Raw genomic sequence first — 15,633 nt, 5'->3', positions numbered from 1 at the left:
TTCCAGACTAAGCATGAGAGAAAAAAAAAAAAAAAGGTGTCTATATTCAGGAAGGAGCAGAGCTTGGTGTCATTATTAGGGGGATACCTCTTGTGGCTGGTAAAAAGTCAGAAAAAATGGGGAGCATCCAAGCACAGAAGACCAGATCCTAAGTTTTCCATCTGGCAAGATATTATATCCATTCCTTATCCTATAAGTGGCTCTAAGCAAATCTTAGCAGATGTTTTTATACTTCCCACAATATGTGCTGTAGAAGCGAAGACTAGTCTTTCATGGTATAGCAATTGCAGTTAGGAGTGCACAATCAAAAATTACTAAATGTTGGAGTATCAACTCTATGAAAGACTGCAAACTCAATAAATGGTAGAGAAGGGACAGGGACAATATAGAAATCAAAAAATAACTTTTAAATAAGTAAAATTAGTACAATCAAATAAAAGAAGATTATTGTATACAAGAAACGAGAATAGGCACTTGTAAAATGAACCATATGGAAAAATCTCAAAATGAAAATTGGTAGAACTGGGACTCAAATATAGTTGAGTCCCATGTTCTTTCCTCTGATACCACAGTTGCATGACTCCCATACACACACACACACAAATGCATATACAGAAACATGCACATGCTTATTTTGTCTTAGTACATTTGTGATGCTATAACAGGACACTTGAGACTGGGTAACTTATAATTTTTTTTTTTCCTCATAGTTCTTGAGGCTGAGAAGTCCACAATCAAGGTGCAAGCATCTGGCAAGGGCCCTCTTGTTGTGTCACCACATGGGCAGAAGGTGAAAGGGTGACAGAGTGCCCACTCCCAAAAAGCCCTTTTGATAACAGCATTAATCCATTCATTAGGGTAGAGCTTTCATAGCCCAATTACTTCTTAAAGGTCCCACCTCCCAACACCATTAGATTGGTAATTATTATACATTTTAACACGAGTTATAGAGGGAACAAATATTTAATCCATAGTGTTCTGTCTCTGGCCCCACAAAAATGCATGTCTTTCTCATAAACAAAATACGTTTGTTCCATCCCAATACCCCCAAAAGTCCTAACTTGTTCCAGCATCAGCTTCAAAGAAAGTCTAAGTCCATAGTCTCATCTAAATGTCAGCTAAATCAGATAAGGGTGAGTCTCAAAGTACAATTTATCCTGAAGTAAATTCCTATGCAGCTGTGAGCCTGTGAAATCAAACAAATGATATGCTTCCAAAGTGCGATGATGGAACGTGCATAAGATAGACATTCCCATTGCAAAAGAGAAATAGGCAAGAAGAATGGAGTTACAGGCACCAAGTAAGTCTGAAACCCAACAGGGTAAACAATATCAAATCTTAAGGCTTGAGAAAAATATTTGACTCCATGTCCTGACTGGACATACTAGGGTGGATATGGGGCCCCCAAAGCTGAAGGCAGCCCCACCCCAACCAAACACAGCCCAAAGTTCAGCTCTCACAGATTGGAGTCAAGTGCTGGTGGCTTTCCCAGCCTGGCACCGCACGCTGGTGGCTCTACTGGATCTCAAGCATGACACTGCCCCCGTAGCCCTATTAAGCATTACCCTAGTAGAGACTCTCTGTGACAGCCCTTTGCTGGTGGTAAGTCTCTGCCCGCACCCTAAAGTTCTCCATGACATCTTTGGAAATCTAGGTGGAGGAAGCCATGCCTCCACAACTCTTGCATTGTGAACCTGTAGAATTAGCAGTATGTGGACACTGCCAAGGTTTACCACTTGTGCCCTCTAAAGTGGCAGCTTAAGCCAAACCTGGGGCTGCTTGAGCCACAGCTGGGATAGCCAAAGATTGCTGTAAGCCAGAATGCAGGGAAAGGGGAGCCCAGGGAGCCCTGGGTGGTAAGTTCCTTGAAGGTGCCTCAGGCCAATCCCTTCAAACTATTCTGCCCTCAAGGTCCTAGAGCTCAGGGCCTGCGATGTGGATGTGAGGGGCAGCCTTGAAGATCTTTGAAATGCCACCTAGAGTGATTATCGCATTGTATTGATTAATAGTGCCTGGCTTCCTTCTATCCATACTAATCTCTTTAGCAACTGCCCCTTGAGCACAGTCTTGTTTTTTTCCTCCTAAATGTGCTTTTTCATTCTTTACATTGCCAGGCTAGGGATTTTCCAGTTCTCTACCTTCTGCTTCCCTTTTGATTATAAATTCCATTATTAAATCATTTCTCTTCTTGCATTTTACCATGTATGCTTAAGAGAAGCCTCACAGTCCTTTCAATTATTTTGCTGCTTAGAAATCTTTTGCCAGATATCCTAGTTCATCCCTCTTAATTTCTGCCTTCCATAAAGCCCTTGGACATAGACACAACTCAGGCAAGTTTTTTGCTACTTCATAAAAAGATGGCTCTTCCTCCAGTTTCCAATAAGATATTCCTTATTTCCATCTCAGCTGTTACCCATATTGCCCTTAATGCTCCATTCATGGCAACACAGGGTTTTTCCAGCAGTCACTTCAAAACCATTCAAAAGCTGCTTCCACATTTTCAGATATTTGTTATAGCAATACCCCACTCTGTTGGTACCAATTTCTGTCTTAGTCCATTGTGCTACTATAACAGAATACCTGAGACTGGGGAATTCATAAAGGACAGAATTTACTTCATCACAGTTCTGGAGGCTGGGATATTCAAAACTAAGGCCCTGGCATCTGGTGAGGACCCTCTTGCTAAGTCATCACATGGTGGAAGACAGAAGAGTGAGCGAGTGCTCACTCCCAAAAGTCCTTTTTATAATAGTGTTAATTCATTCACGAGAGTGGAGCACTCATGGCCTAATCACCTAGAACTTACACTACCATCAGATTGGCAATTAAATTTGAACATGAGTTCTGGAGGGGAAAAACATTAGTAAATCAGCACTTAGTTAGTTTCCCCATTATTATTTTATACATAGTCTTGACTTCATGATCCATCAAAGAAACCCATTATTCTCTTGTTCCCACATCTACTTTGTTTGCCCTGAAAATTGGTAATCTTGTGGCTCTCAACTCCCGTTGCATTATTAGAGATATCTGGGAACTTAAAAAAATAAATAAAAGATACACCATAGTCACCTTAGACCAAGTAAATCAGATCCTCTGCGAGTAAAACTCATGTATTGATATTCTTTACAAAAGCTCCCTGAATGGTTCTATGAGAATAACTGCTCTAATGTACCTATTTTTGTTTCAGAAAGGGTTAATTATTCAACACCATTTGTGCCTCCCTTTCAATTATATAAAGTTGTCATTGTGAAGCAGCTGCCTCGTTAGGGAGTCATTCCCATCACACCATCCCACCCCCACCCCACGTCAAGGTAGGGCCAGGTGACTAGTTTTCACCAATAGAAAGTGAACTGAAAGAATGTATATGGCTTCTGAAAGAAGGGCATTAAGGAACAAGTGTGCGCTCTGTATTGTCTCTTTTCCCAACTGCCACCTGGATATAGAGGATTCTAAGTGTTTAGCAGATGCAAAATCACAAGATGGAAAGCGCTTGGGTCCAAGAATCACTTGAAAAAAGTCATGCTTTCACAAAGCTTTATATCATAAGACCACTAAGAGAAAAAGATAAACAACACTTATTGTGTTAAGCCTCTAAAATTTGGGGGTTTCATCAGCTACAGTTACCCAAATCAACAGAGAAATAGGTATCTTGAAGTGGGGTGCTGTTGTGATAATCAAATATGTGGTATTATATTAGTGAGTAGGAAATGTGCATCAAGGATATAACTAGCAGGCACTGGAAAGATGGAATAGTGGTAAGAAACATGTTGTAAATATTACTTTCAATAACTCGGAAAACACACTGACTCTTAAGTTTGTGATTCTAGAGCAGTCATTCTCATACAGGCACAATTTTGCCCCCCAGGGGACATCTGGCAATGCATGGAGACATTTCTGGTTGTCATACTGGAGCAGGGAGGAAGGTAGAGATAAGAGATGTTGCTAAGACTCCTTTAATATCCAGTACAGCCCCCCACAACAGAGAGTTATCTGCATCATGATAACCCTGAAGTTAAGAAGCCCTTCTCTAGAGGAAGTGGCTGGAAAGAGCCAGAAAATTAATGTTACTTGCTCCTTGCTATGTTTAGCAAACAATACAAGAAATGAGCTCAGAAAATAATTAATCAGTTATAAGCAAAATAAAGCATATCTTTATTTTGGCATTCAGTTAAATACCAAAGAGAAAGTCCAGAAATTTGGGGGCTTTTGTAGGTTTCAAAAACAATTTCTCCTGACTACAAACAGTAGGAAGGAAATAAGACTGAAAAAGCAAAGCCTCAGTAAGACTTCTCAGTTAAACAAATGGATTCATCCCTGCAGCTAAGATTAAATTAAGGTTTACTTTTCCAACTAAATGTATCCTTTCGATGATCTCTTGGACATTGAACCAGTGTCTACAAAAATAGCTTAAGAATTACAAAACATCATGAAAATATTATTTTCGAAGGCCAACTCAGTTGTTACCATCTCTACTTCTCATATCAAAATTATTATACCTCCTTATGCCACTCATCAGAATTAGTCATTCATTTGCATTCTTCCAGTAACACTTAACTCATTCTCCCTTTCTTACATGTTTCCTCTTTTCCATTGTAAATCTCTTGAATGCAGAGTCTTAGCCATGTATCCCATACATGACCTAAAACATGTCTTAGACAAGATATACAATTAGTGTTTCTTAAGTATATGTCTATTGAATATATACTACTCTGCAAAACATTGATCCCACGGTCTTTGATCTGTAGATGCTCATATTCCAGTATTAAGAGACACAACCACAAGAATCGCTTTACAATATGGCAATTCTTATAGAATCTGAGGCACTACAGACACTCATTTTCACATTAGGTGTCACTGGGGAAGCAACTGTTATCTATTGGTCATTCTTCCACCACAACTTCTTTTTTTTTTTTTTTTTTTTTTTTTTTGAGACGGAGTCTCACACAGTCGCCCAGACTGGAGTGCAGCGGCATGATCTCAGCTCACTGCAAGCTCCGTCTACTGGATTCACACCATTCTCCTGCCTCAGCCTCCCAAGTGGCTGGGACCACAAGCATCTGCCACCATGCCTGATCATTTTCTTTTTCTCTCTCTTTTTTTTTTTTTTTGTATTTTTAGTAAAGACGGGTTTCACCGTATTAGCCAGGATGGTCCACATCTCCTGACCTCGTGATCCGCCCACCTCAGTCCCCCAAAGAGCTGGGACCACAGGCATGAGCCCCCAAGTCCAGCGGCTTCCATCCCAACTTCTAATTGCACAGGACTGCCTGAAACTAATTACTAAGAAAAGTTGTCATGGACTTAAATAGGAAGAACAGTTAAGAGTACACATCTAAGTGAAGTTAAAGAATTTGAGTGATGATCTTTTAAGGCTGAATCACAAACTAAATTTTAGTACTTAAGTAGCAATAAGGATACCAAAAAAGAAAAAAACAGAAAAGAAACCACTACAACTGCTCATTGGAGGAAATGGGGAGAAGAAAAGGCATGTGTATACATTAGGAAAGGCTAAGAACAGATATAGATAATAATGATGTATTTTGCTACCTCAGACCAAGGTAGCTGAGCTATTTTTTGACACTGAGTTAAATAATTATTTGAACTTCTTAAAACCCATCTAAGTGGCTCTGACATTAGGATGCTAAAGATGCTAATGGAGAGTTCACTATAGATGGGAACCAAAGCAACAATTTTAATTTCCCTTCTAGACTTAAGTCCTGTTTATCAATTGAATATATAAACCATAGAGCCAGACAGGGTGACTGGATCACATGCAGGTAAGGGAAATGGATGAAGTCACTCAGGGACAGCAAAAATCAAGACCAATGCATAGCTTAAAATGTAAAGGGTATACAGAATAGAAACCAGTGGAGAAATGAATAAGCAACTAAATCTTGATGATATTTTACATAGTTCACATCTTGTTATGTTGGTTCTTTTACATGAGCTAACAATTGAGCCAGATGGTTTTGGGTTTTTTTTTTCAAATATGTATAGTTTTTTCACCTTGATTTCAAGATGTTCAAGGAAAGCAACCTCTTCCCTTTCTTTTATATTTTCCTAGACCCACCACAGCTGGCAGTCTTCAGCATATAGTAAAACTCAATACATTTTTGATTTACTGGATTTCATCATGACAAAGAATTCAACTTTCTACAACGGCCCCACCACAAAAAAAGCCCAAATCTCTCAGAAAAAAAAGCAACATTATAATTTCCTACATGATCTTGCGTAGGTATATCTACTCTCACAAAATTCTTGACTACTGGAAATGTAAGAAACATTGCACTGTCATTGGCTTTCTGAGAGTATTGTGTCAAGTCATATCAATGAGAAAAAAATTAGTGAAACTGGTGAGAGAACATGAGCCAATGGCAAATTTTTTAATGGATAAATAGAATGCCAAACACAGACTCTCGTAAGGCACTGATAGAATAGGATTAGGAGTTAAGGATATACAACTTTGGGGGCATATACAGAACCCAAATAGCTTTTGGCATCATCTACTACAACTACTGATCAGCCTTTATAATTAAGGATAGAAGGATCAAAAACAGGGCTAGAGTACCAGTGCTGGCAGATTTCAGAGAATAGCTGTAAACCAAAGAAGAGCAGTCTCTTACAGGCTAGAGAGTCACAAGATTCACACTCATGGCCACAAAACAGTGAACTTTTCACTGGGGATTCAAGTTTAAAATCACACAGCTTAACAGCAATGTTAGTTTTACCACTAGGTGGCAATGAAACAGCTGCATTGGGCTGACATGATTAAGTTTAAAAACTGTGCAAATCCAGACAGAAATTCCAAGATTTGTAGTACATATTTTCATTTTAGAAAAATTATTTTATATAGAGTTTAGTTGACAACAGAGCATGTCATTATCTGATTCAATATGTATGTTAACTTCTGATAGATTTTCCCCACTCTACACTGAGGAAATTCATGCAATAAACCTAATTTTTAAACACTTTCATCACACATCTTCTGAAAAATGTAGACATCTATCATGAAAATAAGAGAAATTATGGAAAACTAAAAATACTTTTGAAGTATTAGTATTCTACAGAAAGCACTATAAAATGTTAAGTATTTTAACAAAAAATGTTAAACCTTTAAAAAATGACTAATAGAGAACAATTCTAATTTACTTTTTAAAAATGCTTGGCCAAAACATGAAATAGCATGGAAACATTTTACTTTTAAATTACAAGTTACATTAATATTAATATGTGCAAAGTAGTTTCAATGTCTTGAATAAACATAGTTTACCAAAAAAAAATCAAAATTCTGATTTAGATTACATTTTAGCAGATTAATCCCTTTTTACATGTATCAAAATAATAATAATATTCCTCAGTGTATGGCACTTTCTGTAATTCTGCTTTCTTCATAAAACAGGACACAAACATATGACTTACTTAAAATCATAAAAGCTTTATTATTGTAATTTCCTTTTTTCATCAAAGGGCCAGATATGACAATATTTTTCAAATGATAGACATTTGTGAGTATGCAGTAGAAAAACACTAAAACAAAACAAAACAAAACAAAACAAAAAAACTAAAAAAATCTTATTAAATCTCAAATTCCCAAGATGTTCCCCCATATAAGGTGGGAGCTCATATCATCACATGTAACATTACAAAACCTGTATTATAAAATTAGATGAATAAATAATAAACCTATACTATTACCAAATTCATAAAAAGATCGACTTACCAAATTAAAATCAGCTTATTTATTCCCTTTGTATAAATAACCTAAAGTTCCCCAGATTTTTATTTCCCAGTTTCCTATAAATGAATTGATCACAATGCCTCTTTATAGATCAGTTTTCCCATAGTTTCCCTTTCATTTGGCAATCACTTCCCATATTTACTTTATTTCCCAGAATAATCTCCCCCTCTTGCAAACCACACAAATGCAAGAGAACTGAGGCATGATTTCTAAATAATTTCTATAATTCATAATTATTTCCCCATTATTGAATTTCATTTTTGAATTATTATAAATCATCCTGAAATCCAATAATATAAATCTTTCATCCTGTCAGTCTATTAAAATATACAAAACATCATTTAAGATGGTTAACACAAGAAAAGATAACTATGGCAGCCTTCATAAATGAAGCAAAAGATTTCAGAAAAGTGTTCAGTCTGTTATCTCTAACTTTCACTAGAAAATTTAGGGAATGCCACTGTTACAGAAGGCATAATTGCATATTCTAAAAAGTGAATACATGTGTACATGTAATTTATATCTATTCGGTATCTTCTGATTTGCTGTACAAATAAAAGGACAAAAGACGCAGATGATGAAAACACATAATCCTCAAACCACTTCAGATACATTTTGTGCCTGTATTTCACAGGACCAAGTCTGAGAATTCTTAGAACACAAAGAAAATTAAGCCATATTGCAGAGTTTGTAACAAACACAATGAGCAGAACAATAAAATTGAAATGACATTATTGACTTGACTTTGTCATCTTCTGTTTATTTCTGATGGTGGCTCGAAGTTTACGTATTACCAGTCTATCAGGTAGAATCATATCACCTTGTTGTTCTAGATAATCCAATAAATTTTCAGTCCATTGGAGAGCAGCTGCATGATTAATATGTTTCTCTGGAATTAGTTCTATTTCCTCCTCCTCATTTTCACTGGATTCATCTGTCTGGCCTTGTGCTCTTCTGATGATTTCGCTATCAGTTAACACTTCATAGCCTGGTTCAGTACTGTCTACTTCAAGCCATTTTTCAAGGTTCTCAGTAGTCACATTTTCCAATCCTTTGGTGTGTTGTAAAATGGTAGCCACAGTAGCCACAGAAATATCTTCATCATCAAAGTCCAAGCTCTCTTTCTCCTCTATCATAGGGAGAATCTTCTTCCATGCTCTGCTAATAGTAACTGGTTTTACTAAGTTCCATGCCATTGCTATTTCATAAAGTGCATCCAACAGAGTTAGCTTCTTCCAGAATGATTTCAGGTCATTACCTTCTTCCAAGTTGTTCTGGAGAAGACCTGCACGATAATTTCTCTTCATTGTTGCTATGACTCCCTGATCTGAAGGCTGAATCAATGAGGCCACATTAGGTGGTAAATATTTAGCAAATATTTGGCCATCATCTGACCTTAGGACATTTTCATTTGGATGTGTTGGTGAATTATCCAACAAGAGCACAGCCTTTTCCTGCAAGCCTTTAGATCTTAAATACTCTCGAACTTGCGGCACAAAAATTTTATCAAACCATTGTCGGAAAATGGAAAGATCCATCCATGCACCTTTTTGGCTGAAATAAGAGACTGGCAAGTTTAAAGTGTCAGTTGATTTAAAGGAGCGAGGTTTCTTTGCTTTCCCCACAACACAAAGTTTAAGTTTGTGTAAACCTGTTGCATTGGCACAACACATGATTGTGACTCTTTCTTCAATTGATTTGTGCCCAGGGACAGTGCATTTACCTTTGATTACTGAAATCCTAGAAGGCAAGCACTTCCAAAAGAGTCCAGTTTCATCTGCATTGTAGATTTGTTCAGGCTGTAAATTCTCTCGTTCAATAAAATCTCTAAAGTTGTTACAAAAATCTTCCACTGCAGTCTCATCTCCATTTAATCTTTCATTTCTAATGTTAATCTCTCTAATGCTGTGCCGCTGCTTAAAACGAGTTAGCCAGCCGGCAGAGGGGTTAAAATCGCCATCCATTCCCAAAGCATAAAAGAAGAACTCTGCCCTTTTTGCACAAATTGGTCCAGATATGGGATTCCCTTTTGCTCTTTGCTGGTTGAACCATTCCAGCATTGCCCTGTCCAATTCCTCATACATGGATGGCTTCATAGATTTCCTCTTGGCCAAAAGACTTGTGGAATCAGAACTGCTTGCATAAGTTATAATCTTTTCCTTATTTTTTCTTATATCCCGAACTGTTGTTTCACCAATTCCATAAATCACTGCCAGTTGTTTGGAAGAACCTCCGTCTTCAAGTTTCTTTATTATATCAAGCTTATCTTTAATAGTCAACACCACACGCTTCCGTTTCCCCGACATAGCGAGGTTCTGGGACTCACCCCACACTCACAAAGTAGCAATCCACAAAATCCTTCCTTCTCTTACACAGGCTCACTTTAACAGTCTTAATACACTCAGTCTTTCAACCTTACCAGCAACCTGGTGGCCCTGATCCCCTCCCGGGCTGGGGTTGGCTGGCAAACAGACTGCAGAAGAAGGTGAAAGAGGAGGAAGTTTGAGAGAACAGGCCTTTAACTTATACGGGCAGTAGCGGAGGCCCCATGTCACCGCGGATAATCGGATTAAAGGCATGTGTTTTGTTACCCCAGCAGCCGCGAGAAACACTATAGCCCCATCGTGGCCACGAACCTCCTGCACGTCTAGATCCCAGGTAACCGCCCGTCACTAACCCCTGCCACACCCCAAAGTTACGGCAGAGCGGAAGAGCCAAGGAGTCAAGGAATGGCACCCTTCCTCAGGACGGATATGTTAGATTCCTTCCCCAGCAGCAGGCCCTCCCGCCCCGCAGCCCCAGTTTCCCGCGCCAGCTTTAGCCAGGACAGTCCTCCCAGTCCCTCAAAGCCCGCCAGGCCCCTCTCCCCACCTCTCTTGCAACCAGGACCCGCACAGCTCCCTGACTACCGCGCGGCAGTCGCTCCGCCCCTAGCCACGCTCCCGGAAGACGCTCCCTCCCGCCGCTCGGCCCCGCCCCTCTCCCCACCCAGAGGCGGGACTTCCCTTGGTCCCCGGAAGCGGGCGGAGCATCGCTTGCCAGGTGCTGGTGCCTCGGGCGGGGGCGGAGGCAGAGGCGGAGGCGCTTTGAAAGGTGAGAGCGCGAGGGCTGTGCGGGCCTGTCTCGCGGCTGGGACTTGCTTGCGCTCCCACTGCTAATGGTTTATTAGAGGGGCGGGGGAAGCCGTGCCTCCTTGCAGACCAAGAGAAAAATTCCCGCGGGCGCTCTTTGGGTGGGCCGGAGCGCGCCCGTCAGCCCTTTGCGCCTCTAGCACTCCTCCTCAGCTGAGCTGCAGTGGGCGCGGTGCCCGTTATTTCCGCCTTGGGGAGGTGCTCGAATGTGGGGAGCTCGGTTGGTGATTTCTCGGGTTTCTGGCCTTTCCAGACCCTTGTAATTGTTTTCTCGGTGCAGAACCCTTTTGGGGTCTGGGGATTTCTATCGTCCTGCGCGCGTCATCGCGAAGCTCGGCCTGAGGGTTTGGTTTCCTAGCTACTGTGCTTTCCTGGAAGTGGAGTGACGGACTAGTGGGCTAGCAGGCGCTGCGTTCCTGCGTCCCGCCAAACAGGTTTGTAATCGTGAAAATCACCCTTCCGGGTGTTAATTCCTGAGAGGATCTATTCCTCTGTCTACCGCTCATTCCTGCTGGATTAACCTCCATTGTTGACGGATTTTAATGAATAATATAGTTATCCCGGATACCATTCCAGCAGGATCCACTTTGCGAAATTGTGGACTGTTGGACTGTGATTCTAAGTGGGGGAAATAGGCTTTCCTCTCTTTATGTTTATTTTCTCATATCCTATTTCTGTCATGTTCTGCTGTCCTGTTTTCCTGCCAATAGAGGAACCAGGGTACATTTATTCATAGCAATGTGATAAGAACTTGATCGTAATCATACACTGTAGCCCTCAAATCGTGTATTATGCTGGCTTGTTTTTGGTGCCCCTAGTAATTTCATCAGATTGTAAGCTGCTTGGGAGCAGAGACCATGTTTATTTGATCTGGTGGCAGCACAGTTCCAAGCAGGTCCTTGCATTTTGGTAGGTATTCAATAATTATTTTTCGGCTTATTAATCTTTGCTCTCCAAACTGCCATATAAAAGAAAACATCGAAGAGGAGTGATGTTTTACACACAAAATGGATCCCTCCCGGTGGAATTTCAAATAATGACCTCGGGTTCCACTGCCTTTCAAATCTCTAAAGTGTTAACTACCACCTGCATTGTTTATACAGCAAGTAGGTGATTTCTAGAATGAATCTTTTCTTGAGTATGAATTACCCTCAGAGTTTAGAAGGAAGTATATTTCTTATGAGAAAGTCAAATGGCATCATCAAAGTACTTTCTTTTAGCTATAGAGGTACTGTGTTAGAGAAAGAACACAAGTAATATGGATTATTGCCTTTAATATCTATTCTTTGGCAGATAACATAGCTATGTATGTGCACCTTATATTAACCATGAAACACAAAGATGTGATAGTATTAATCGTCTTCATTCACTTATTTAATGCTTTCTGTTTGGAATCTCTGTTTTTCTCTTTGCTTAAAGGTGAGGTATCATTACAGAAGCTCGATAAAATTCTCATTTCAGGAAATTAAGTGTATGTTCAGAATATACAGAAGTAACATTCATTTGCATGGATTCTTTTTTGAGTAGGTTGTAAAGACCAAAGACCCATCAAACTAGCTTTCCTTCACATTCTCTTCCGAGGTTCACTCACCTTTTCCCTTCGTTATCATTCTTCCCTTCCCAGCTAATATAGTAAAGCTACCTACAATTTAAAAAGAAGAGCCAAACATATTCAAATTATCTGTCCTTTTCAGTAACAGAATTTTTGATCTTACTGATATAAATGGTCATTTTGAAATATGAGAGACTCTGGCAATTTGGCAATTGGCCCAACGAAACCTGATTTATTTTGTTTAAATAAAAGATGTTGCATCGGGCATTCAAATTCTGCAGTTTTCCAAAATATTTTTCTCATCAGAGACTGCCTTTCTTCGAAATTTTACTTGGGCTCACTGGAGACTCCTTTAAATTTTGCGATTGGTGTTATTAATAAGATGATAGAGGGAAGTCGGCAAATATTCATCTCTTTTGCATTCTTTTCTTTCCTAGTGGATAATAATTTCTAGAAGTTTCTGGTCTAACTCATGGGCAGTAAAATTCAGTTACATGATTTTTTTTAAAAGCATGTTTGTAAACTCTAAACCATTTAATCGTTATTTTTCTGAAACTAAAATATAGCATGAGAGATAAAATAATAATTTTTAAAAGCTTAATTTTTACTACCTTGTACAAATATGATATTGGCAGCAGTCATTGTGTGGCACTGGACGGGGAATCAAGAGACCCGATTTCTAATCCCTGCTCTGTCACCAACAAGCTGCGTGATCTTCGATAAGTCATTTAAACTGTATGTCCTTGGCTTTGATATTTATACATAAATATGGATACCTTCCTTTAAGATCATTGTCAGGATTTAAAAATCAATGTGAAAATGCACTAAAAACTTAAAGTTTCTTTTATAGCTTAACTGTGCAGTCATAAGTTTTTAATAGTGTGAGATTCTTAATCATTTCCACCATTGTCATAGGAATTACCAGTTTCATGATAAATAACTGACATTCTGGGCATGTTATAGTTTTGTAAGATCATCATCTATTGCATATGAATTTGCTTTTGGGTACTAATAAAAATCATCTTTCACTTTAATGTTCTTTACTGTCCATATTTGTTTTAATGTATCTACTGCAACCATATTTGTCATTGTTTTCATAAATGTTCTTTCATTATTTTTCCCAATTCGAACATGTTTATTAGAAAGCCATACTTTGTTATTACAATGTGATATACTACACGTGCACATACACACACTTAGCTTATGCAAATTTATGTGTTTACAAATACTTTTTTGTACTGTATGGCTTAATAATATAAGATGCTTAGTTCATGTGGTGCTTAACCAAAGAAACAGTAAGCTATTTAAAACCTGGAGGAGAAACTGGGTGGACATATTGTAACGCAGTATAGTGTACACAAAACCATACTTTAAGAGTAATATAGAGGTTTTTTTAAAAGGTTATTTTGACTACACACAATTTTTATCTTTGCTGATTTTAATATAAACCTTTTGTAAGATGCAACCCAAGGATAATTTCAAATAGCAGACTGCCCTGTTGACCAGAATTTGTTAGATTGCTATTATAATGCTGGTTATATTTTATAGCAGTTACTGTCATAAGGTTATACTTTGGGCAGTGGCTCATGCCTGTAATTCCAGCCCTGAGGCCAAGGTGGGAGGATCACTTGAGGCCAGGAGATCAGGACATAGTGAGACCTCCATCTCTACAAAAAACTTAAAAATCGAAACAGAAAGATCGCTTGAGCCCAGGAGTTCAAGGCTGCAGTAATCTATGATCATGCCACTGCACTCCAGCCTGGACAACAGAACGAGACCTATCTCTTAAAAAAATAAAAGGTATATTTCATCCTACACCCTATAATTTCTGCCATATAATCTTGGCAGACCCGTTCTGATTTTACATGAGGTGTTAACCATTATACAGAAAATCTTATTGCCATATAAACGTACCAGAATTTGTACAATTAAATGAGCTATATCCTCTCTTCCACAATCTATAGGAAAAAAGTAATCCTCTTGGAAAGCTAGAAACACCATCCCATTGCTCAAAAAATTTTTGGCATTGAATTTTTGTAATTACCTTCAGAATTTGTAACACATTTTTTGAATATTTTTAATGATAGTTAATTCTCGTCGTCTTAAGTTGAATTTCATTTCTGCAAGCTGCTAACAGGTCTTTATAACCGAGACAAGTGAATTAAGTGGGTAAAGTCACTGTTTGGGATAAAAAATGAAATATGATTGTTTTCATATTTTTAGATTTTTTATAGTGTGTGGTTTATAGAAAGACTCCAGGAATATTCTGTGCTGTGGTGGAAATATTGGAATAATCAGCCTCATAAGGTGATTTCTTTGGTGGGGATAGCTGTCAGTTCAGTGTATACCTCTAACACATTATTATGAGGTCAGTCTCATTACATTGTAGTATTTCTATTCCTGGACAACCACAGAAGTACATATGTTACTTTATTTTCTAGTTATCTTACCTGTCACTAATTGTTCTTTTAATATATACTTGTGATTATTTTAATGGAGTTCATTCTTTTCTAAATGATATACTGACAACTTTTGTTTTCCTTCCCAATACGATGCTCTGCTTTGCGGTGAAACTTATTTGTTTTATTCACTTAATTACATTATTGGATTACTAGTTAAGTTTTATGTTGGTTATATTGTATCTTTAACTTTGAGGGGAAAGCCACTCCCATTTTTCTAAAGTATAAAGAGGCTACAGCCTTCGTGGATTATCTCTCAATTTTACACTGCTCTCTTTTTTATGTCATTTGTTACTTTATAACTGTCTTCGTGTAAATTGATCTTTTATAATTTATATCATTTCTCTATTCAGAATCCTTTGCCTACAGGGTGAGTCATCCTGGTAATCCCTTTCAGTTTTCTATTCATTTCTCCTTTTTTCCAGCATAAAACTCTTTTTGTATGCCTTTTAAGCCACACTTACTTACTGAACATACCATCTTCTTTCTTAAAGCCAGAGTTTTGCCCTTACCATATTACTTGCCTGACATCCCTTTTTATTTCATTCTTTCTGTTCAAATACAATGAATCCTTCAGAATGCTATCAGATCACATCTGTTCAAGATAAAGTGAAGCACTTGCCTTACTGATCTCCCTGCATCTTTCCACTTTTATTGCAGTTATTTATGTTATTCATTTGATACCAAATACTAGCTTGAAATTTTCTTTATTATTATATGTTTTAGATATTTTAGTTCTGCACATAGATTATA

At 38.3% G+C, this 15,633-nt stretch overlaps 2 protein-coding genes across 4 annotated transcripts in view; one reads left to right on the top strand and one right to left on the bottom strand.

The window, feature by feature from the left end:
* Positions 1-7,411: 7,411 nt before the first annotated feature.
* JRKL (JRK like) lies at positions 7,412-10,683 on the bottom strand. Its single transcript, XM_008020609.3, has 2 exons — positions 10,610-10,683; positions 7,412-10,211 (listed from the first exon to the last, which is right to left on the bottom strand). The coding sequence occupies exon 2, from the start codon at positions 10,042-10,044 to the stop codon at positions 8,470-8,472; it is 1,575 nt and encodes a 524-aa protein (XP_008018800.1). The 5' UTR covers positions 10,045-10,211; positions 10,610-10,683; the 3' UTR covers positions 7,412-8,469.
* A 59-nt stretch (positions 10,684-10,742) lies between these two features.
* Positions 10,743-15,633, top strand: part of CCDC82 (coiled-coil domain containing 82) — a 32,353-nt gene continuing 27,462 nt past the window's right edge. The window contains exons 1-2 of one of the 3 annotated variants that reach the window (XM_008020612.3): positions 10,743-10,831; positions 11,150-11,303. The gene's annotated coding sequence lies outside the window, so the exon portion shown is untranslated. Of the gene's footprint in view, positions 10,832-11,149; positions 11,304-11,687; positions 11,779-15,633 lie in introns of those variants that run through there. The other 2 variants (XM_008020613.3, XM_073020510.1) reach the window with 2 other exon arrangements.

Source organism: Chlorocebus sabaeus, chromosome 1, assembly GCF_047675955.1.
Source record: "Chlorocebus sabaeus isolate Y175 chromosome 1, mChlSab1.0.hap1, whole genome shotgun sequence".
Taxonomy (NCBI): Eukaryota; Metazoa; Chordata; class Mammalia; order Primates; family Cercopithecidae; genus Chlorocebus; species Chlorocebus sabaeus.
Note: the sequence above shows the minus strand (reverse complement) of the source record. Positions and strands in the feature narration are given on the sequence as shown.